The sequence below is a fragment of the Balaenoptera borealis genome (genome assembly GCF_965194805.1).
Source record: "Balaenoptera borealis genome assembly, chromosome: 16".
NCBI classification, from domain to species: domain Eukaryota; kingdom Metazoa; phylum Chordata; class Mammalia; order Artiodactyla; family Balaenopteridae; genus Balaenoptera; species Balaenoptera borealis.
This window is the reverse complement of record NC_138872.1, coordinates 5,508,573-5,532,026: the sequence shown is the minus strand read 5'-3', so window position 1 is coordinate 5,532,026 and position 23,454 is coordinate 5,508,573. Positions and strand designations below refer to the sequence as shown.

Genomic DNA, 23,454 nt, shown 5'->3' with positions numbered 1-23,454 from the left:
GGCTCTTCCCAACACCTGCAGCACACACCAGCCTGGAGGCTGCGGAGGGAGGACGGGGTCTTTCCTGTCATCCTGTGTCCCTGGCACGGGCGTACAGAGGATGTGAAATACCTGCTTATCAGATCGGCTCTAAAGGAAACTTACGCCCTTCTCTTGGTCACATGATTATCTTCCTGGTGTTCCTAACCGTGCTGGGCTTCTCCGTGCCCCCACTCCCACCCTGCCAGGGGCTCAGCCTCCCCTCCAGGGCATGGCTTTGCCAGGCTGCACAGGTGCCCTGCCGAGTGCCCTCGCGGCCTCTGCTCACGCAAGCACCTGGTTCGGTCTCTGCTGTCCTCGTCTTCCTTCCTCACATCCTTGAGCTCCAAATCCAGCCTTCACAAACCTCTCCTAGCTCCTGACAGCACACTCTCCTTGCCCTCACCATACTGGGCTGTGGTCCCAGGCTGCGAGTCTGTCTCTAGAACCAGAAGGTGAGTTCTTTGAGGTCAGGGTTGGGTCTGATGCGCCAGCATCCCCCAGCAGGGCTCAGAAAACGTGGGGGGAGTGAGTGCAAAGCGAGGCCTCCCGAAAGGAGCTGCCACCTTCACTCAGAACTTAGCATTGTGCTTGGAACCTAGTAGATGCTCAATAAGTATCAGCTGTAGTGATTTCAGTTGTTATTCTGGACCCATACGGCGATATCTGCTTGAGCTAAACTCAAAATGGGGCAGGGGTGTCATCTTTTTGGTTAGAACCCGCAACTCCCCTCTCCACCGGGGAAAAGCTCTGTTCCGACCGACCCCACCACCTGGGGAGGTGGTGTTGTCTGTGTGCTCAGCCCAGGACCTGCAAACTCATCCAGAATCTTCGAGGGACATTCAATTATATGGAAACTGTCCCAGGGAGCCTGTTATTAATGAGAGTGGCTAATATTTGTGTCTGCCAGGCACCCTTTGGCATTATTGAATCAGACACCACCTCACAGGTACTGCTGTCAACCCATTCTACAGACCAGGTGACTGAGGGTCAGCAAGGGGAGTGACCGCCAGTAAGAGGCACTCGGGTTCTGGAGCCAGGCCAGGGCAGAGCACCACGGTCCCTACTCTCACCAGCCAAGAGCAATGAGCTCTTCTGGTGTCTCCCCAATTCTCTGTAATCTCTTCACCAGAGAGGGGAACAGGTAAGGCAGACGTGTGTCGGGTTCTGCCCCAATCACAGGGCTCTATGGCCCAGAAGCTTACAAGACTCGGGGAATGAGGCCAAACAGTGTTCATCTCTGGGGATCAGCTCAGTTTTGGCTGATTTGGAAAAAAAAAAAAAAATCCTTGACCAGACATGAAAAATGGTTCAATTTAGAGAAATAAACAAGAATTTCTGTAGTGGGCACTGCGAGTGTCCCACCCAGACCCTCGGGATCCCGTTCCCTGCTTCCATGTGGGTCGCTGCTAAGGGGTGGCATCTGGGGATGTTTTCAGAGGGCCACCCTGGGGCCTGGGGGACCCCTCTCTGCCCCACTCTCAGGCAGGAAGAGCCAGGAACATCTGAGAGCCTGCCTCTCCCGGGTGCAATCTGCATCCCAGAGCTTCCCACAGTCTCCCTGCGGATCAGCCTGAGGCTGGGACTTGGCGTAAAACAGTCCCCCTCGCACTTCTCCTCCCTCTGTCCTTTTCCCAGCTCCCTTCGCTGTCTCCCCTGGGAGCAGAACTTGGATACATCCCTTCACACAAGTCCACGTCTCTGGAAGAGCCCCATTTAAGACAGTTTCTTTCTTGCAGCCCTTACCAGAGCTTTCATCATGCCACGGCGGATGATATCCCAAGAGGCGGGAAAAGTACGCGGTGTTTTGCAAACTCTTTTACCCCAATGTCACCCAATGCACCCCCTGCCTGTGCAAGTGTTTTCACTGGGCTCCCTGAATGCTGCCTGAATTAAAACAGAGAGGTTGATGGAATTGCTCAAGGCCACACAGCAGCTCCGAGGGATTGCTTCCTTCCCACTAAAGGCATCCAAGGGTTGGTGCTGAGGGCGGTGCGGTGGTAGGGGGGAAAGCAATGCAGCCCAAGAAAGCGAAAGAGCCTCGTTCCAAAGAATTGTAAAATTTATTGTATAAGTATTGCAGCTTTTCAGAATGTCGTCATTGCCACTAATGATTATTGATACACAACAAGCGATTTCATCAGGCCTGTGGATTGGCATCCAAATACAGAGTCTTACGCAGCAGCAACGCGGGCGCCGCACCCAGCGTGCCACGGAGAGTTTACATACGTGTAACTTGAACAAAACTTGGGAAACAGGGCTGCGAAAGAGAGCGGTTCCAACGCCAAGGGAGCAACGTGAAAGCGTCACCATCAGCACAACCACCATGGAAACAGGCAGGCAAACGAGAACGCAGCAGGTCCTTCTGAGCTCTATAGTACAGCGGAATTTGAAGCGCAGTTTCCGGAAAACCAAACAAAACGAAACATTTTCTCTCCTTTGTCATCAGGATGTTTTATGGATCTGGAAGCTTGGTGTTGCACGTAGAAAAGAAAATTCTCTGAAAAGTACAATTCACAGAGCAGACAGCCAAGGACTGGGGATGGTTCGGTCCTCGCCCTGGCCCGGGGTTTGCTAGCCGTGGGGAGGTGTCGCTCTCAGCTCCTGGCAAAAACACGGGGACGTGGACGGCTCTTAGGGCACTTTGCTAAGTCCGTCCGTGTAGACCTGGGCTTGGCGGGGGAAAGAGTTTTCCTCCGGAGGAAATGTGATGATTGACAAGCAGGGAAACAATGAGAGGCTTAGAGAAAGCCAAGCTTTGCCACCTTCTCTGAGCCCAGCCTGGTCCCCCTGCAACCAGCCACTGCCAAGGGCCGACCCCCCCCCAACTTTCTACTGAAAAAAGGGGGCCTCCCGAGGGATGCTCAAAGGCTTTTCAAAGGTAAGGACACAACAGCCAACACCTAGAGGAAGGAGTGTACCCTCAGGGCTCTGGGTCCAGCAGAGAAACCAAGAGCTTTGCAGAAGCACACCCCATGGCTTTCTTGGGAGGTGCCCTGGCCTTGACAAGCTGCTCCACCGTGAACTTCTGCAACTGTCATCCGCTAGGCACGCAGCCCAGGGACAATGCGGCGGCCTTGAGGCCTGGACTGCCATCCTGGGGCGTAACGGGGGTGTGGGGAGGGTGCTCTTCCCTCAAGCCAGCTGAGGTCAGTAACCCCCTCCCCTGCTTCCTTCTTCTACCTCGCTACTCATACGGCAATGGCAGACCGCACCACCCAGCAGCGAGTCAAGGTTTGGTTCGAGGACCTCGGGAACACTTCGGCCTGGCTTTCGTCTGCTGCTACGCTACTCACACAAACAAGGTCCACGTCTAGGTTTTTGACCCGGGTGGGAGATAAACGAGTACTGACAAGAGGCTGGAGGGGCAAGGGGGGTGGCCTGACCCAAGGGAGGCACAGCCAGGGTGGAGGGCGGGTGGGTGGGACACGGCACGAGGCCATGGGGATGTTTTCAAAGAAGCAGCAGCCCTCTGTCCACCACAAGCGGGAAGGCCGGGCCCCAGTGAGCAGGGCGCCGTCCAGGAACGCCGCTGCCGGGGGACAAAAGGGGTCAACCGCTTTCTCAGTAAGGCACTAGGGAGACGCTTCACATAAAGGAACGATACGTTTTTGTTTTTTTTTAAAAAAGCTTCATCTATAAATGTGTCCCTGTACCTTTCAGGACAAACTCTATGGATGTCTCTGCACGAAATGACCTTTTCAAAGAATCTTTGCGAGAGAAGCAAAGGTTAGGCAAAGGTTAGGCTGAAGACCCCACGGAGAGGCAGGTTTTATTGTCAAGGTACCAGAACTTTCTGCCAGGCTGGTGAGCGGGCACTCAGACACCTCGGTCATCTATTATTGGTCACCATGGTCTTAAAAGGTACGTATAGAAATAGAGTTCAAATGGTCAGAACTTCAAAACTGTTCTCGAGTTTTTGTTTTTCAAGTAATAAAAAAGTTGTTTAAAATCAGTACTTATTGCCTCTTAGACCTTTCTCTTATGTTAACCGGCTAGTTGGCACTCTGCCGAAGATGAAAAGACACCTCCGTGGGATGCAGGGGGCAGGGGGCAGGGGGCAGGGTGGCCTGCTCTCCTGCTAAGGGCGTCACCCCATGGAGTATTAGCCCACCCCTGGTGGGAGGGAGGACCCCGACTCCACTCTCTCCCCGCCTTCTCTACCCGCACACGCGCACGCCACCAGCAAGGGGGTCCCGCCGACATCTACTCCGTAAAACCCTGGTAAACAAGAGTTGTGTCTGATGAAGACGCTTATGAAAACACAGATACATAAACACATCAAAAACGATGGTTTCCACGGGGAAGGGAATGAAATGCGAAAGAGAGGAGAAGGGAAAGAATTCTGCTTCTACATCCTAAAGCTCGAGTTTGCGTTGGTTTGACTGTCTTTCTCGTTTTAACCCTTTTGCAGTGTCCTGGGAGAAACCTGGGCATGTCACTTTTTCATCTCTGGTCTTCTGGTTATGGGCCTGTTACGTGAGAATCAATACATAAAGACAGGGATGAGGTCACATTGCTATTCCTTTGGGCCTTTCCTATGCGCCAGTGGGCTGCACCCACCTCAGCCGGTAGAGTCTGGAGCCAGCTGAATCGCCAAAGCATCCTGCACGCACGAGCCACCTAACCGCCTCTGGCGTGGCCCTGGCAAGGCAGGCAGGGGGCAGGGAGCACCTTAGCGAGCCCCTTCCTACAGGGACCTTCGTGGTTCAGAAAAGAGGAGAAAAAACTAAGATTCCTTCAGTAACAGTTTATCTTCATTTTGGGAAGAGCAAAGCCCACCTCCTGGCACTTGGGGCCTCGAGTAACTTTCCTATTTTCTTTGCGATCCAAAGGCTGTCCTGGCCCAGAGGGGAAAAAAATGCGTCTCCTTCGGGAGGGAATGTATAACGAGGTAATAACCTATCACTAGACAGAAGCTTCCACTCTGCAGGAAATCAGCCCCTCTGGGAGCCTCTCTCCAGACTCAGCGTGGAGCCCACCCTCTGCCTGACGTCCACCGTGAAATTCCAACATTTCTCCCTTAAAAGTCTCGACAGACGTTGATAGAAGTTTCCATCAAACAAGCACTGACATATTTATATTAAAAAATAGTGCAAAAGCTCAACATTTATATAAATAACTCTAAACCCCTGCTTTGTAGTTTTTTTTTCTTTACAAGGTAATACACACTTTCTGAGTTGGCACTCAAAAATGGCCATTTTTTTTTTTTCTCTTCTAGTTCAGAAAACTTTTTTTTTGTAATAGGCCTCTTCTAATACAAAAATACTCCTGCCCTCGCACATACAGTTTCTCTTATTTTATATATATTTATATTTATATAATATTGCAGATCTTTAAACAAAGGTTTTGTGCAAATATGTCTTTAAAGTTAAGTGAAATCATCATAAACAAACAAAAGAAAGTAAGCATTCACGCACGCAGCTCAACTAGAAACAGAAAAGACTAGTGTAGAATTTTTTTTTTCCTCTTTTGCCTTCAAGACACAGCTCAACAAAGAAACATGGTTTTTTTTTTTTTTTTGCAAGCTTTCTTAGCTTGTGCATTCAGACCAGACAGAACATGTAAATATTTATACACAGAGAGGTGGGGAGAATATGCTCATGCGGTGCAGTCTCCTGTGTGTCGCCCCGTCCTCCTCTCTCTTTTCTTTCAAGAAGTGCGGAGTGTTTTGCTGTTTTACCTACTGCGGCCCCGGCCCTGGCCCCCCCGGGACTCCTAGAGGGGGTGTCCCTTCTGTTTATCCTTCTCTTTGCTCCAGGCCGCTGTGCTCTCCAGGGGGGCGATGTGTGCGGGGTGCAGCCGGGTCCCCTCCAGCAAGGAGGCCGGCCCGCTGCTCTGCTGGTGCTGGAAGGTGGAGGCCCCGGGGTAGTGGCCGATGACCTCGCTGTAGGTGGGGGGCGGCCCCTCCATGCGCCCGCCGCCCCCGTAGCACGTGGCGCTGATGCCCGAGTTACTGCTGGGAGGGCAGGGGCCGCCCAGCGCGGCGCTGCCCATCAGGTCGCTGTGGAAGATGGTTCTGTTTGGGGGCGCGCGCACCGACTCCCGGTTCAGTTCCAGCTGCTGCTCGGGGTCCCGCAGCTGGAGCGTGCAGGGGCCCTGGTAGGGCGGGGGCTCCTCCCCGTCCGACAGCGAGATGGTGGGCGGCAGGTCGATCTCGTGCTGCAGGTACGGGTAGGTGGGCTGGAAGCGGTGGAAGCGGTCCCGCTGGGCGAAGGCGGGCACGGCCAGGCGGTCGGTGGGCCGGGGCGGGGCGTAGACCTGCGGCTGGAGGGGAAGAGCAGAGTGAGGGTCCCCCAGCAGCAGGGCCCCTGTGACTCCGCTCTCTGGGGAAAGGGGGAGATGGCCGCCGGGTGGCGGGGGGAAGGAGCCAAGCCCCGGGTCCAGCCCCCTGATGACTGGCGAGCCCTGGCCTGTGAGCATCGTCACACAGTTGGAAGAGGGCAGCCTTTGTCCTTCGGTGTCGCAGATACTGAGGGCTGCTCCCTGGGGGTGGGGAGCGTATGATGTCCCAGTAGGGACGATCCCGGCAACCAAGGGGGATTCTTCAGAGAAGGGCAGGTGTGGGCCTCCTGTAGCCACTCTACTAGCAGGGGAGGTGCCTCCGGTCCGGATTAGAGGAGCTACTGGGCAGGGGGCCTTCGGCGTCCATTACAGCAGCCTTGGGGCGGGGGGCGGGCGGGCAGGGGTGGGGAGGGTAGTGGTGGAGGGGAGGCGGCACTGGGTCTCACCTCCGGGATTCCACTGCCTGACACCGTGCTCTCCGAGGGCCAGAGGCATCCTTCCTGTATGGGGAGGAAGAGGACAGGGTCAGCGGGACGGGCAGAGATGGCAGAGCAAAGGGGCGGCCTGACGTGGACTCTGAGAGCCTCCACTCGGCGTGGGATGCTGCACCCATCCCCCTCTCCAGCCCCACTGCAGTGACCCCAGCCCGGGCCTGGACGTTTCTCTCGGACACGAGACAATCGCCTTGTCACTGATCTCCCGGCTCCCAAGGCTGCCCCCCGAAAATGCATCCTCCGAACTCACACTTTCCAAAACATACATCTGATTCGTGGGTCCCTCCTTCTCAAAACCCTCCAGCAGCTTCCGTGGGCCTTAGAACACATCCAAATGAACTGGTGAACCGGCTCCTAAGAAAGCCTAGGTACTTGCTGTGCGACCTCGGGCAAGTTACTGCATCTGAAAACGCGCATAACTGCAGTATCTGTCGAAGAACTGAAGGAGGCGAACATGCAAAGCCCCTGGGGTGCACGCGACCTGCAGTGAGCCTGTGACAGTGCTGGGTGCCACCACCACTCTCCCTCCTGTCACGCTGACCTATTTAGTGCATGGAAGTGCTAAGTGTGCACCACAGGACCTTTGCACTGGCTGCCCCACTGCACAGCTGGCTCCTTCTCGCTTTTCAATTCCAGTGCCCGCTGCAGGCTTTCTCTAGCACCATTATCTAAAGAGCCTTCTCCCATTAAACATCCTGTCATCTGCTTATTTCCTTCAAAGCATCTGTCATATCTGTAATCACCTTGTCCGTGTATTTATTTAGCACTTACTATAGTCTGTCTTGCCCCCTGTTATTGTGAGCCCAGTTTATAGATGAAGAAATACAGGAGAGTTAATCATGCAATCATGCAGCACCACTTCTGTTCCGGTGATATGCATGGATAGGCCCGGGCCTATGGGGAGGGATGCCTTTCTTCCTTTAACTTTATAGTTTTATTGAGATGTAACTGACATATAATCAACTGCACATATTCAAAGCATACAATTTGGTTAAGTTCTGGCATAGGTATATACCAGGAGCCCATCACCACAATCAAGATAATGAACATATCTATCACCCCAAAGTTTTTTTGGGAACATGTTTTCTTGAGGGTTCCCTTGTAAGACGATTCTCACCTGCAGTCTGGGGAGGAATTGCCTGGAGGGCTGCAATTTCCTATATGGCCACTAGGGGAGCTCTGTGTCTCTCAAAACTGTTCCATCAGGAAAGCACTTACCCTTACAAAGACTCACTGGGGTCCAGTTTATTCCAGGCGTGGGGATACAGAGGGCAGACATACACTATTACTGTTAATATGGTCATCAAGGGCCATTCTGTTCCTGATATTAGGAACGCCTTGGTGCCAAGCACTGTGCTACGCTCTTTAAAGCACTAACTCAACTCCTGGCAAAACCTGCAAGGCTGAGGTCAGGTGGTTCAGCCGAGCTGGCCGAGCTGGCCCAGCTGGTAGGGGGCGGTGCTGGGATCCAAACCTCGCCCACCGCCTCCAGAATCATTCGGGCTTAAGCCGACCCCGGCAGGCTCTGTGGCCCCCAGTCGGGCCCCTGGCACAGTCCAAATGAGCACCAGGAAGCAGATGGGGGGACATCTACCTGCTCCCCATTCAAGTCGGGAGTCCTGGGGAGGGGTGCAAGCAGCCAAGGTCAGCTTGGATAAATGTGACCCAGACGGGCCCCTGCCTAAAACCCCCCTAGGAGGCCCTCTGTTCGAGGTCCCCACAACGTCTTCCCACCACTGCCCACCCCCAGCCCTCCGTCGAGCCCTAGCCTGGGGAGTCTCCACCCACAGTGCTTAGGAAAATACCAGTCACTGCTTGGGAGGCCCCACCGTAGACCCCAGAATCACTGCCATCTTTGTCACCTGACTACCCCTAACTTGTGCACCTGGAGGTCGCCTCCTCCTCCAGGGAGGCCTCCAGGAACCTCCCACCTGCCAGATGCCCCTCCCCAGGCTCCCACAGCATCTCAGCTCCTGGATCAGCCTGGCCCTGCTGTGAGGAACCCGGAGTCCAGCTGGCTGCACTGCACCTGCCCACAGGCCGTGTCTTAACTCACCTTGTTCTCTAATTCAGTGAATGGCCCTGATGCCTTTCCAGGTGCCAGTGCCCACAGGGCTGTTCCTGGCAGCTCCTTCTCTCACCCCCACTCCACTCCCCGACACCTTCTCTTTCTAAAAACTTCCTTGGCGAGTTCGTCCAGCTGCCCGTGGCTTCCCCATCTAGACCAGGGGTCCGCAAACTGGCTCCGTGAAGGGCCAGACGGTCTGTCACACCACCAAGAAGGCTACTGCAGGGCAACTGCAGCCACAGAAGAGACCATGGGAATGAGCCCAGAAAACCTGATTCACAGAGTGGGCACCCGGCCCTGGTCTGTCTAGACCTGGATGACTCCCGGCCTGCCTTCAGCTGCAGACGCCGAGCCACAGTCTGTACCCCTGCAGTATTTTCTAGCTTCTCTGGGAGCAGCATCAGGCGGGCAAGTGAGGTCCCAGGGCCACAGGGCTTTACTTGCACCTGAGCCCCACCTTCTGACAGATGAGGAAATGAACTCCCAGAGGTTCACCCTGAAAAGGGGCCACGGCAGGACAGCCATGGCCAGGGGGTGGGCCCAGCCCCAAGCACACGGCGGCTGCGTTTGGGTCTCTCTGGGAGGTCATGGGCCCCCTAGACTCCTCAGACGCGCCCTGTCTGGCAGGGGCCCCAGGGGAGTCGCCACACGTACTTCAGGTCTAACAAGCCTCCATGTTTACCCAGCTGGGCATCCCCGGGGGCCCGTGCAGGTGGCTGGTAGAAGTCGGCCGGGGGCGGGGGTGGGGGCGGGGGCAGGGGGGACTTTCTTTTAACTTCAGATGTTCAGGAACCAGAGCCCGAATCCTGACCTCCATCTGGGCACGAAGTCCCAATGCTGCCCACAGGGCTGTCCCCCCTGCGGTGGCAAGAGTCCTTCACGCCGGAACCTCTGCCATCTCCCCAGCTCCCTCGGCTAACTTCACCCTCCCTGTGACCATGCAGAGTAGGAAGGAGAAAGGCTCGCTCCACCCATTTTACAGACGCACACACTGAGGCTCAGAGGGGGTAGGATGCCCCACCCTGGAGCACGGCTACCAGGCTGATGTCTTCTCATTTGTCCAAAGCTTGCCCCAGCATCCGAGGTGGGACAAAACGGGTCATGGGCTCTTCAAGCTGTCGCTTAGAAGCTGTGTGGCCCTAGGCAAATGTTCCCACCTCTCTGAGCCCCAGTTTCTCCTCTGTAAAATGTGGGAGGGATTACTGAGCGTGGACGTGGCAGCGCAGCTGGTGGCACCGTCACTCAGGCAACAGCGACAGCAAATAAACACGCAGGTAAGCCCTGCAGGAAGCTGCCAAGTGCCCTCCGGACACACCAGGCCTCGGGTTTGGGGCACCCAGTGTTCCCGTCAGAGGGACCAGAGTGGAAGCTCCTTGCCCTGGCAAGCTGGTGACATACTGAGGCCTGACGCAAGCTGAGATGCCCAAATTTGCTAGGGACAGGCCTGCCAGCCTGACTCGGCTCAGTCCCACAGACTCTGGGCACCAGCACCGGCCCCAGGCGTCCCCCAGAGCCGGGAGGCCATGCCCGCTGCCGCTTCCCCCCAGCGCCCGGTGAACACGGGCTCAGAGATGTGCTCCCTGCACAGCCCCGGGGCCGCCCCCGGGCCCCCTTCTCCCTGTGATCTGCAGCCCGTCCCTCAGACAGCTACTCCTGTCCAGGTTGTTAAATTACACCTCACAGGCGTGGAGATGGGAACTGTTTAGTGACGGACTCTGCACCGCCCCCTGGCCCATCTGCTGAGGAACACGGAGCGGCGGGCAGGGGTGGCACCGAAGGTGCAGGTGAATGAGGGGAGCGTGGGTGCTCAGATCCGGAGGAGGGCGAGTTCCCAAACCGCTGGGAGCTGCTGCATCTGCCCCAGTTTGTGGAGTTCTGTGGGGATATTCCTGGGTTTCCAGAATGCCCAACAGGGCACACGATTCTAGTAACATATCAAACTACAGTTTTGTAGGGACAGCAAGGACCGTGCCGCCTTTGTCCTTCTCACCCTTCCTGCACTCACCCCCTCTGCACCCCACCCTTGTTTCTCCCTTCAGAGATCGGCCTCAGGGGCTCACCTCGACTGTCCCGGGTAAAGCAGCCACTCTGGGATTCCCGGTGATTCCTTTCAGCTTCCGTCAGAGCACCCGGTGCTCCTGTCTGTCTACATCCAGCCCATCAGGCAGCAACCCACTGCGACTTGCTCAAAGCTATCTCCCCCCAATGCCTGGCAGGGTTCTAGACACACAGAGGGTGCCCAGTAGATGTCTGTCCAGTGGATGGATGGATGGATGGGTCTGGGGACCAAAGCCCCACGGCATGGACTGGTCCACGGGCTCCCTTCCATCTGGGTCACTGCCTATACCTAGAAGCCCTCCCCCTCACACCCTCCCACCCCAGACTGTCTCCCTGCTGTCAGTTCCTGTGAGCACCCGACGCTGACACCGTGGGCACTTGAGCAGGGGCGTCCACAGGCCCCCCGGAAGCTCAGGGAGGGCGGGCACTCACCGAGGACAGGGCGTCTTCCCTCCTCCTGCCCTGGCTGTGCCGGCCAATGAAGGAGCGAGCGGACAGTTTGTAATGGCTCAGCAAACACGTGATCACCACCACCATCACCATAACCACCACCACGATGATGGTGATCTCAACGAACTCCAGCTCCGCTGCAAGACCAAGGGGACACGTGAGACCTCGGGGACCCCGGTGCAGGCGGAGGCTCAGGCCATCCGAGCGTCCACACATCCCAACACACATGCACACCTAATACACAAAAAGCCCAGCACCCCTACACACACCCCCACACACACCAACACAAACGAACACAGATCACACACCCATGTCCAGACACATCTGTCACACGCACGAGACGCACGAAGACACACCACCCTCCACAGGACACAGTGTGTGCGGGCCACGGCCGGGAAGAGGCCTCAGAAAAACCACATTCCGGGCGGCTGCGAACACTGCAACTCTCATTTCTTTTTTTCGGGTTTGTTTTGTTTTTCCCCAGAAGGCGGAAAAACCCTCAAGTGCTGGAAAAGGAAGGAGGTTATTTTGATCCTGCCGGAGTCGGGGCGGTTTCTGCTGACTCGAGCGGGTCCGTGTCGGGCGGCGCGGCAGCTGGCCGTGCCTGGTGCCAGCAGAGTCCCCAGCAGCGGCGGGCGAGACGCCGGGAACCTGGGCACGGCCAGGGCGGCAGAGGGGGCGCAGCCGGCCTCCCCCAGCCTGAGGCCGCCCACGGACCATCCCAGAGGGCAGGCAGGAAGGCCCCCCTGCCCCGCTAACAAGCAATTAGCGGAGGGCTCCCCAGGGGCACAGGTTCAAGCTCAGGGCCACTGACTCAGCTTTTCCTCCCCCCACAGAGTCGCAAGGAAGCTGGGGGAGCGGGGGCGGACCGCAGGTGGGGCCTGGAAAGCGGGCGGAGCGCGGCGGGCCGAGTCGCTCGTGGGTCGCTCAAGCGGGGCCCCGCCAAACCCGGTGAGGGCAAGCCCTCCTGCCGCCAGCCTCGGTGTCCCGCGGGAGATCGATGCGGCCCGGTGGCCGTCCCTGCTGGTACAGCCGCGGAAGCTCCTCCACACGCAGCCCGCCCGCACGTCCTCTCCGAAGCCCCGGCCACCCCTTCTTCCCCCCCGGGCTCTGCAGGACGCCCACCTTCCTCCACCACGTCAAGCCTTTGCCCAACTGTGCCAATGTCTGCCTGGGGCCGTCAGTGAGTCGTGTTAGTCTAACCCCCAGGGGACACGTGGCAATGTCTGGGGACACTAGTGGCTTGTCACAACTGGGGGCGCTCCTGGAACCTAGAGGGCGGGGCCAGGGTGCTGCTTAATATCCTACAGGGCACAGGGCACCCCGCGACAAAGAGTGTGCCGGGGCTGAGGACCTCTGTTCAGGGCTGAGCGTACACACGGGTACTTTTTATCATCCCGTCTCGCAGGTGAGGAGAGCCAGGTTCAGGCCTAGTGACCGACTCGCGTAGCCCAAGGGCCCAGCGCTGGTGGCTCCCCCCGCTCGACCACCCACTGGACGTCCGCCTCTGCACCCGGGAATTCGATCTGGAGCCTGGGCCCTGGCTCTGGCCTGTGCAGAGCTGCACTCCTCCCTCGCCTTGGGGGGCCCAGGCAGGAGGAGGAAGTAGCCAGGGACTTTGGTGAGACCTTCCCGAACCCCAGAAGGCCGTGCCCCGCCTAGCGGGGAATCGGACAAGCCCCAAACCCTCTGAGAGGCTCCTTCGCTTTCCCGCCAGGAGGACGGCAGGGCCTGGGTTGGGCAAAGCCCAGGTCTCTGGCCTCAGCCCCAATCACCGCGGCCACACCTCTCGCCTCCCCAGACGGGCTGGTCCAGGGCCTGTCGGCTAGGGCCCGGGATAAAGCTGCCCATTCAGGAGACACAGAGGCTGGCTTTGTGCAACACCCACGGCCCCCCTCGGAGAGGCCTGCGCCCGCTCCCCCCAGGCCGTGCACTCTTCACCCCGCCGGGGACCTGGGGGTGGGCACCTCTCTGCCCCTCCCCCCGCCATCTCCAGGCGCCCTGCCCGCCCGGGCCTGCAGGAAAGGAGGTGTGCGCTGCCTCTGTCTCTGTCCCCGGCGCCGGCGGCCTGCGGGGCCCTGGCCAGGCCTCTGCCCTCCTCCCGGTGCTGTCCAGCGGCTGAGGCAGCAGGCCTGGTAGGGCCCGAAAGAGGGCAGTGGATGAGGCCCCAGCAGCCTGAGCGGGTGTGAACAAGCCTCACAGCTCTCCCGACCCCAAAAGGGCAGGAGGACCTGATTCCTGGGGGCCGGGGCCCAGAGTGAAGCGTCACCCCCAGGAAGGAGCCACGGGTGCCGAAAGCGCCAACGTGACCACCCTGGTCCCTGGGCCACAGCCCTGTGCACATCAACGTGGGAGAAGAGAGGGGAAAACGCTCAGAAAAAGAGAAACCACAAATCATTTCTAGGCTCTGTTCTGGAAGCCAAAGGCCTGGGGTCTTGGCCAGAGGAGGAGGGAGACTCCCATGGGTTCCCGAGACCCTTCGGCAGGTCCCCAAGGGGACCCCCAGGCTGGCTCTGGGACCCTGACTCGCTGAATCCATCCCAGCTTCCCTGTGTGGAAGGAGGAGGTGGTGCGAGGGTGACGTGCCCAGCACGCGGGGAGCACTCCTTCAAGGCGAGCACGGTTCGTGGGGGGCTCTGCAGCACTCCAGCCGAGGCAAAACAAGGGCGGCCCGACCCGTAAGCCGGAATAGAGAGGGTCGAGCAGGACCGAGCTGGGTATTCCGGGCCGTGCAAAGACACGGGCTGTGGGGGGGGGGGGCACTGAGGGGTGCAGGAGAGGCACCCCCAGCCGGCAGGTGATTCACCCCAACCCATGAGGCAGAGAACACCCTGGGCTGGGTGTTTTGACCTTGGCCACGGGGTGAGGGGGCTCTGGTTCCGCCGACAGCACCACAGTGAACTTGCGCTTTCAGGGTGCTCCTTCCAGGAGACACTGCCTCGGGCGACAGGAACCCACCTCTCCCGGAAGTGCATCGGAAAGGACCTGCTGGGAACGGTGGCAAACTGGGGACCTGAGGGCACGTGCGTGCACAGTCCCCTGCCCCCACTCAAAGGAACGGAGCTGCAGACAGCCACCCTCACTACACAGGCTGTGCTGTCCACTTGGCCCCAAGCTCCACCGGGGCCCCCATCCTGCTTGACATCATCTGCCTGGCCCCTGTGGGCAGCCTGGGTTTCAGCATTCGTGCCCAACTCCTCAGTCCTGCTCCCACAGCAGGCATCACTAATCGAGCAGGAGCTCCTCCTCACCAGGTCCACAGGGCACTCCGGACAGGCACTGCTAGTTGAAAGCCCAGCGGGCCAAACAGGACAGCCCCCAGGCAGGCTGGCCCAGCGCGGCCACACCTCCCCATCTCCCCAGAACCTAGAAACTGCCTGGCCCTTAACGCCGGCAACACATTCAAGAGTTCTGAAAGCACCGAGCAGGCCAAAGCCTGCAGGACGGGCGGCTTCGGGAGTTCCAGCCAAGGGAGGAGCCCCCAAGATGGGGAGCCACACTGACCCTGCTGGACATGGGGCCAAGTGCCCAGCACAGTGGCGGAAGGCGTGGGTCCAACCACCACTCCCCACTCAGCTCAAGTCTCCTGTGACCATGGGACTCACAGCAAAGCCTGGGCACAGACAAAGGGAGACTAGAGCGAGAGGAGATGGCGGGCTGGTCCACAGCCCAAGCTCCCCGTTGTCGTGGTGACCACTCACTGGGACAGCAGTCAGCATACTAACATGTACGACACAAGCACGGCGCTGCTCTGAGCCCGCCTCCCCCAAGGCTGTGAGGTGCCAGCCATCACCACTGCCATTTTGCAGATGGGCAAACCGAGGCATAGGGAGAAATGGCTCTAGATCAAAGGGCGGGGCCGGTCCCGAACCCAGAGCCTCCCTCAGGGAGCGAGAAGGGGAAACTCTGCTCAATTCTCCCAGCCTTCCCAAAGTACCTGTTAGTTTCCCCTTCCCAGGCTGGGAATACCTCTGAGGATGCCCAGTCCTGTCTTCCTGCATCTGCCAGCTACTAGCTGTGTGACCCTGGGCATATGCACCCCTGTGAGCTCCCGGGGGGATGAAATAATAGCTGTCAAGAGCTCAGGACGGGGCAGGAAACAGCACGTGATCCTGTCACAATTCCCAACATGCCTTTGGGGACAACAGGCACCCCTCACCCAGGCCGATGCCCTGGAAACGCTGAGCACGCCTCACGGGCCTCTGCCCCAGGGTCAGTCCAGAAAGGTCACCCAGGGTGGCGGCTGGACTTCTGGGCACTGGTCTCTGCTCCAAGGACCTGTGCCGAGGACAGGAGCCTTTGGGGAGGAAACATCACATTTCCCTCATTGTGTTCTGGGCGTCAAGTCCTCTCGCTGTTGGGGGGTGGGGGTGGGGGTGGGGGAGACATCCTGCCATTTTTCTTCATAATCTCCCCCTTGGGGTGGGTGATGGATGCGGCAGGCTCTTGGGGGTGGCTAAGCCCATCTTCCACATGCAAAGTAAGGTCATTCTAATTTGAGTGTCTTCTTTCCTCGTGAATAATTTCAAATTAACAGGTTCGTCCGCCTCATTGGAGCGGCCTGACCCTCCTTTTGTCTTCTCCTCCAGAGACAGACGCAGTCACTTCGAGACGTGTGCACGGGCATCTCCGATCCTCTCCCAGCCCCTCTGACACTAGTGACAGAGGCAGCGTCGCCGAGAGTCCCCTCAAGGCCAGGCACAGCCCGAATCCCTATGGGCATCATCTTATTGAACCCTCACCAGCATTCTGTGAAGTAGATACTAACGTGACCCCCGCCACCAACTTTACAGATGGGGAAACTGAGGCTGGGAGAGGGGAGGTGACTGGCCAAAGGCCACACAGCCCAAGAGAGCCCAGACCCCCCAAGCCCATACTTTTAGGGCCAGGTTAGGCTGATGCCCCACACCCAACGGTCCTGAGTGCCGTGGCCCCGGAATGTCAGGAACGGTGTGGGTTCAAGCCAGGCACTTGTGTGGGGTGGGGCTGGTCGCCAGGCCGCATCAGGACTGGCTGCAGCATCACTTGTCATGTGGTCCTCGAAGCCAGTATCGTGGCCAGAGGTCGCCGCCTCCCCACCAGCATGGAGGAAAGTCGCAGGATGGGGAGAAGGACCTCGTGCCAAGCACTCAGGGCAGCTCTGGGCACCTCCCACGAAACTGCATAAAGATACTCACAGCTGCGCTCTCCTCTGCTGCTACCTGAGTGCCAAGCACCCGCCCAGAACAGGACCTTCCCTCTTAATTCCCACAAACCCCCGAGGGGCCGCATCGTCGGTCAGACCAGGAGTCAGAGAACAGTCCTGACTCCGAGGCTTCCTCCTCCGGCACCTGGGGGAGCCAGGACGCGCTCTCACAATGAGATTTTTTAAAATAAAATTAAACCGAATAAAAATTCAAGTCAGGCTTTGAAAGGAAGCCAACTGTATCAAAATAGTTCTCAAACTCTCAACCAGACTTGCGACATAGGAAGAATATACAGGATCACACGTGTGACCCGGGGATACTATCACATTAAATATAACCCGGCAGGTTTCGATGCGATAGGCAGCCTGTGGTTTCCGCTGGCGACCACATCGCAGGTGCTGTGATGCCCTGTGGTTTGGTGCCCATGTTCCTGTTCGGGCTGCTTAAGGTAAAGATGCAATTCTTTTGCATCCAAGCTTATGGTCCCCTGTTCTTGGTGATGGAGCCACAACCTGAACCAAACGCAGGAGTCTTGGTTCAAACCCCTGTCCGGCCACTTCCCAGCTGTAAATGGGGCTGGTGTAGAATTCACCATGCGATGTGTGGGCACGACTGTCACTGGGTTCTCAGTTAATAATCGGAGCGGCAGCCCGGTGCTGGAGCTCTTTTCTCCTTCCTTGGCTGGAGAGCTGGGCCAGAGTCCACCCAGCTCCTGCCAGCCCACGGGAGGTCTCCAGACCAGACGACTCTCCCCCCTCCCCCGCCGCCTGCCCCCATCGCGTCTGCTCCAGGCGGCGGGGCAGCCAGCGTGCTTCCTGGTTAACAAACAGCCCGTGCAGGCAGCCCTGTCTGGCCTCCCGGCCGTACACCGAGGAATTAGGAATTGGCACTGTCTGAAATTTATGAAAATCTAATCTCGTTAGGCCTGCCTGGATGCGACGGGCCGGGGCAGGCCTCCTTGTCATTCACTGGAGCTCTAGCCTGCCTGGGGTTCCTGCCACTTCATTTGCTGCCCCTCCTCCACCACTGCATTTGAATAAGAACCCAGCTCCTTCCCCCCCTGGAATTTCAAATAAAATTGAACCAGACGTCAAAGGAATAACTTTCTGATCGCTCCTGGTGCCATTTCAAACACCCCTGACGCACATTTATTTCTTAGGGTAAGACCATTCGTAAGTAAAAAATGGATCTTTCTCTTAAGGTTTGGGAGGTGGGCAGCAAATCTAGGCCAGTTTTCTCTTTTTAAAAGACAGACCGCACCGCTTACCCAGCACCTACTCTGTGCCAAGCACACGGCTGGGCTCCGGGCACCTGATACCGGAACACATAACCGTGAGATACTATCCACTGTTGTCTGGTGTTGGGGGTTAGGGGCAAACAAGTTCTAGGCTGGCTGGGGCGGGGGGACCCGGCCTTGCACAGGGGCCTGGGGCTTCCCGCATTGCTGCTCATGGAAGAATTTAGGGTACAGACTCAGAACACGAGGTCTGCCCCCAAGATTCCTGGGTTCGCATCCCAACTTTACCACTTAAACTGTGACCTTCGGTATATCACTAGTGTCCTCATCTGGGGAAAAAAAAAAAAGGGGATCACCCAGTCCCCACTTCACATGGCTGTGGTGAGAACTACATGAGTTAATTTGGAGCCACAGACTCAGGAAGACAGCACCTCTGCAAGGAGACCACCTGGGAAGCCTCATTACGGGGAACCAAGAACTCCAGGCCCTGGGCCACACCTATCCCCTGCCCCTACGCAGACCTGAGCTGTGGAATCCACAGTAGCTGGAGAAGGTCCATCAAAGCGGGCCCCTCTGCCAGTGCGGTAGCTGATGGACGGTGCAAGCTGGGGGCATCTCTGCAGAGCAAAATAACAATCTCTCAGAACTTCCAAGAGAGAACCTTTGACCAGGCAAATCACTTCCTGGGTATTTATCTCCACGTGCATTTCTCCTGGGACTCTCTCCCTTTGGCTCTCTCTGCTCTAATAAGAGTTTTCTGTTCTGTGTTCTCTAAAAGGTCCCAACACAGCCCACCTCAGGGCCTTTGCATGTGCCTCTCCCTCTGCCTGGAATGATCTTTCCCCACATCCACGGGCTTGCTCCCTCCTTACCTTCTGGTCTCTGTTCCAATGTCACTTCCTCAGGAAGCATCCCTGAGCATCCTGTCTGAACCAGTGTCTGCCCCAGTCCCCAGGACCCCGTGTCCCGTGCCGGCTTCACTCTCCTCTGCAGCTCTAATCAGAGGCCACATGCGGCCTGTCTAACTGCTTATTTCCTGCCTCTCCCTCCTCGAATGCCAGTGTCCAGTGACTCTGTGAGCATTCTGTGTCCGCAGCACCTTTCCCAGAGCAGACGCACAATGAATGTGTGGAATAAAGGATCGCAGTGCTCTCAGGTAAACAGAGGAGGGTCAGGAAGACCCGCTGCAGGTTTGCACGAAAAGGGAGAATCACTGGGAACCACTTAAACGTCCCTCCAAGGGGCCGACGCAACCAGGAAGGCACGGCCAGCAGATCTGTGGGCACTGACACAAAAAGATGCCCCATGAGAAAGAGGAGAAGCCACCAGATAGGACGAGCCCATCTTTGTTTAGAAAAGCACAAACGTGTGTATTTTAAAACAAAAGCGAATCTTGTGATAAATACATATGCCCGTGACTACATGCGTCTACACAGATCAGGGGACAGGTGTGGTTACCCTGGTGGGTGCCAAGAGGGGACGGCCCCTTCCTTGTAACACACACTCCTGCACACTCAGCATGTGTAATTACATTCATAATAAAAGAGAAAAACAAAGATGTAAGAAGCATCTGTCAGTATCCAAACAGGCAGCTGCTCCCCGTAATGGGGCTTCCCAGGTGTCTCCTGGCAGAGGTGCTGTCATCCTGGGTCTGGCAGCAGGTCTGGGTCAAGCCTTTCAGCCTGGGATTGAGGGCAGTGGAGCCCAGGCATAGGGTAGCCTCTGACTGGCCCTGGGAGATTAGGTGCTGCACTGAGATTGCCCTTGGTGGGGCAGGGAAGGGCCTGATGGCCCCTCCAGGTGGCCCCGGCTGAGGAGCCCAAGGTGATACCCAGGTGTCAGATGGTCATCTAGTCCCCGGGCCTGGCCTCCCCTCGCCTGGAGAGGGGAGATGTGTGTGGATGAATGCACAGCTTGCCCTGTGAGACTGTGGCTCCCTGTCTCTCCCCAACACTGGCTGGACTGACGGCCTCTCCAGGGATGAAAGTGTGTGGTGCTGTAGAGCGAATGGGACGACAGGGGATGGTCCATGCTCACACCTGAGCCACAACCTCTGCCCGACCACTTCCAGCCTTTCCTTGCCCGGCTGACCCCTTCCCCCACTTCCCTCTCCCCCCCGGATTGCACCCGCGCACACGTGCATGCATGAACACGAACACACACACACACACACGCACACACACACACACACACACACACACACATGCACTTGCCTGCTGGGCTTGCCCCCCACGCCCCCCCCCCCACCGAGCTCCCAAGCACGTGGGCATCAGTCTCTCAACTCTTATACTCATCTACTCTAGTCTAGAGCATCACGGGATGGGAGCACCGGACGCAGCTCTACAGCCCCCCCACAGCTGCAGCCTAACAGAGAAGGTCCATTCTAGTCTGTCCCAGTGGCGGTGGAAGCATCCGGAAGCCCAGGGGACCCTACAGTCAAGGTTCATTAATTAGACAATAAATACAGGGCCAGGTTTAAAGGGTGTTGATGGTAAATCATTAGCCCCACATAACCTGCTTATGTGTGCGTCTCCTTTTAACTAGTAAGATACCTTGTCCTGGTTACAGGCGAACTGCCTTCTTGTACCCGAGTGGCAGAAGCGTGCGGAGTCTCGCTCATTTCTGGGACTTCACCCCACACGTCCCGAAGTCACCTTTTGGGAGGTGGCCTGGGAAGGGGTTGCAGCTGGGCAATGGGCGAGCCCCGGGTCTCAAAGTGCGTGTGGGAACGGGGTGGTGAAATCAACTCCAGGGAGAGCAGAAGACCTGTATAATCATTTTAGAACCTCATGATTAAATGCTCCTTCAATAAGGAAAGACAAAGCAGTGCCTTTTATCTTTCTTGCTATTATCCAAATGGAAAGAACTAATGGGACTTTCTTTTTTCTATTGTCACTGATATCGAGCGTCTTTAAACACCCACTGTCAGCAAAATAGCAATCACCGTTCGAGAGTTATTGGCAGGATGGAGTGAATTTGCGGTGAGAGAGCCGTTTCTGTCAATGGACGAGGAGGTGCAATGGAAAGTTATTTAAAATAAATGAAATGCGTTTCGTTAATTGAGGAGGGGAGGCATGGGTGAGTGAGGTGGCAGTGTCAATGGCCATAATCACTTCGGAGGACACCATGGCAGTACCTACCAACATCTGGAATGCACACTACCTTTCCACCCAGCAATTTTAGCTTCCAGGATTGTATCCAACAGAAAAATTCGCAGAAGGACCTGAGAGCATATACGTATAAGGACACCTCTGCAGGGTTTTTGGTAAACGTGAACAACCAGAGACCATCCAAATCCCACTAGACAAATCCTGGTGTCTATCTCATTATCGAATACAATGGGGCCACTGGAAAGATACATAAATCTATTGTGGGGTTTCCCAACCTTGATACTACTGACGTTTTGAGCTGGATAACTGTCTGTGGTGTGGTCTGTGCATTGTAGGATATTTAGCCACACCCCTGGCCTCTACCCACTAGATACCAGTAGCACCAAAACTGCCAAGTTGTGACAACCAAAAACGTCTGCAGACATCGCCCAGTGTCCCCTGGGGGGCAGAATCACCCCTGGCTGAGAACGGGTGATCTATAGGTCAGATGATGGCTGGCTGTTTGCAATTACTGCTGAGCAGAAATAATGAAATTGGAACAGTATATATAATATGGACCCATTTTTATAGCAAAAATGAGGGTAAAAATCAAATTGTTCGTGATGGCTACTTCTGAAAGAGGAAGTCTATCCTTTTTACTTTTTGTATGCCTATATTGCTTGTATCTTTATAACAAGCATTGACAACTTTAATTTAATCCATCTTAATTAACATACCAAAGAGACTCAGGCGTGTGTGTGCCTGTGTGTGTGTGTGTGTGTGTGTGTGGGAGTTTCAGCACGCGGTGACAACACGACTCACGCTTGCCCTCACCACTCAGGAGTCACCGTGTGCTCCTTGGAAACCAGCAGATGTTTCTCTCAATTACCAATTTTCAAGAGCCTGGTGTTTCCCAACATGAGCTCCGAGGGGCTTGGAGGGCAGCGCCAGGAGAGGGGAAGTGAATGCAGCTCCGTTTCCAAGCCTCTCGGACAAAGAGCTCAGCTCTGAATCGGCCCACAATGCGGCCGGTATTGAGACGCTTCTCAATAGCTCCTCCATCAACCCGGCCGCGTGCTGGAGGCTTCGGGGTCGGCGAGACCCGCTCCATCAGGAGGGATCTCAGCCCTGGCCGCGGGTGCCCCTTCCTTTAGGACCATGAAGGGCCCAGCCATTCTGGGTCTCACCCAGGGCAGCAGCAGGAGATGCGATGACGGCCAAGGTCAGACGTCAGGAGAGGCTGGAGAAGCTATAAGAGCAGGACAGGCTCCCCTGCACCCTCGGGCTCCCAGGAACTGAATTTGATTCAGCGAACACCTAGCGTGGCATCGGCGGGAGCCCTGGAGCTGGCCTGCCTAGATCCAAACCCCAGCTCTACCTATGGCCAAACATGTGACCTGAGGACCTTATTTCATCTTCTGCGCCTCAGTTTCCTCATCTGGAGGAGCGGGGCACCAGGAGCAGCCAGCTTAAGTCATGCAGATGAACGGGGTGGCTGAATCCGTATCAAGTGCCCGGAGCACGTTAAGTGGCCCATAAACATCAGCTGCCATTCACGAGGGCTACTTGCTCGGCTCAGAGCCCCCGGCCTCCTACTTTCATTGCTAATTGCCTCCTGATTGCTAAACGATCCTCTCGGCCAACGGCATCCCTGCTGCCCTATGAGCAGAATCTCCTCTTCCCTTCTGCCGGGCCTTTGCCCAGGGTGGTCCACCTTCCTGGGATGCCCTCTCTCCTCCTCCTCCTCCTCCTGTTCTGGCTTCTGACCCCAGTTCCCACTGCCCCAGCCCCCGCGGTCACTTCCTTCTCTGGCTTTCTCTGGCAGTTTTAAGCTCTCCCATATCACTGGTGGTTAATTTTGTAAATACCAACCAGGATATCTGCTATGACTTCCAAGAAAATGTATGTGTCATGACTTAGCCTTCCCTTGGTCTGTGTCTTATTGCCACTGTCAGTCTGTCCACACCATCACGATGCTGTCTCCTTGTCCTGCAGCTTCCTCACAGCCAGCATAAGACTGGCAAGCAGGAGCCTTTCTGCCCAGTCTTTGGGGAGGGCGCACTCCTCTTCAACCCTCAAAGCCCACCTGTGGTTGTCCCAGAGCAACTTTTACATCCTATTATGGTGCCAAGCCCAGGCCATTGCCATGTGGGATTCCCAGCTCCAAGGAAGAGGGAATCCCCTTTTCTGGTCTCTCGCTGGTGTCTGGTCCACCACGGTGCTCAGGCAGCAAAGAAACTTGTATTGGTCAATACATAGTCAGCCAAAAAGCAAGGAGCCTGGAACCTCCAGAGCAGTGCAGAGGCTTGAGGTGTAGACCTGGATGTGCCAGGCTCATAGCAAACCCTAAAGTGATAGCTACTATGGGGGCTGGTGCTAATAGATCAACTTACAAGGAGTGGCAGTTCTCACCTGCCTTCCCAAATCCTCTGCTTGGAGCAGAAGGGTACCTTGTGTTACAGACTGAATGTGTGTCCCCCAAAAATAGTATGTTAAAGTCCTAACCCCCCAAGTGTGGCTATATTTGGGGATGGGGCCTCCGAGAAAGCAATTAAGGATAAATGGGGTC

The 23,454-nt window shown here is 56.6% G+C and overlaps 1 protein-coding gene across 2 annotated transcripts in view; it reads right to left on the bottom strand.

The window, feature by feature from the left end:
* Nucleotides 1–2,062: 2,062 nt before the first annotated feature.
* Nucleotides 2,063–23,454, bottom strand: part of PMEPA1 (prostate transmembrane protein, androgen induced 1) — a 59,072-nt gene continuing 37,680 nt past the window's right edge. For both annotated transcript variants that reach the window (XM_082359336.1, XM_082359335.1), the window contains exons 2-4: nt 11,356–11,510; nt 6,750–6,803; nt 2,063–6,285 (exon numbers count right to left, since the gene is read on the bottom strand). In XM_082359336.1, coding sequence (XP_082215462.1) covers nt 5,737–6,285; nt 6,750–6,803; nt 11,356–11,466 — 714 coding nt within the window. In that variant the 5' untranslated portion in view covers nt 11,467–11,510 and the 3' untranslated portion in view covers nt 2,063–5,736. The remainder of the gene's footprint in view (nt 6,286–6,749; nt 6,804–11,355; nt 11,511–23,454) is intronic.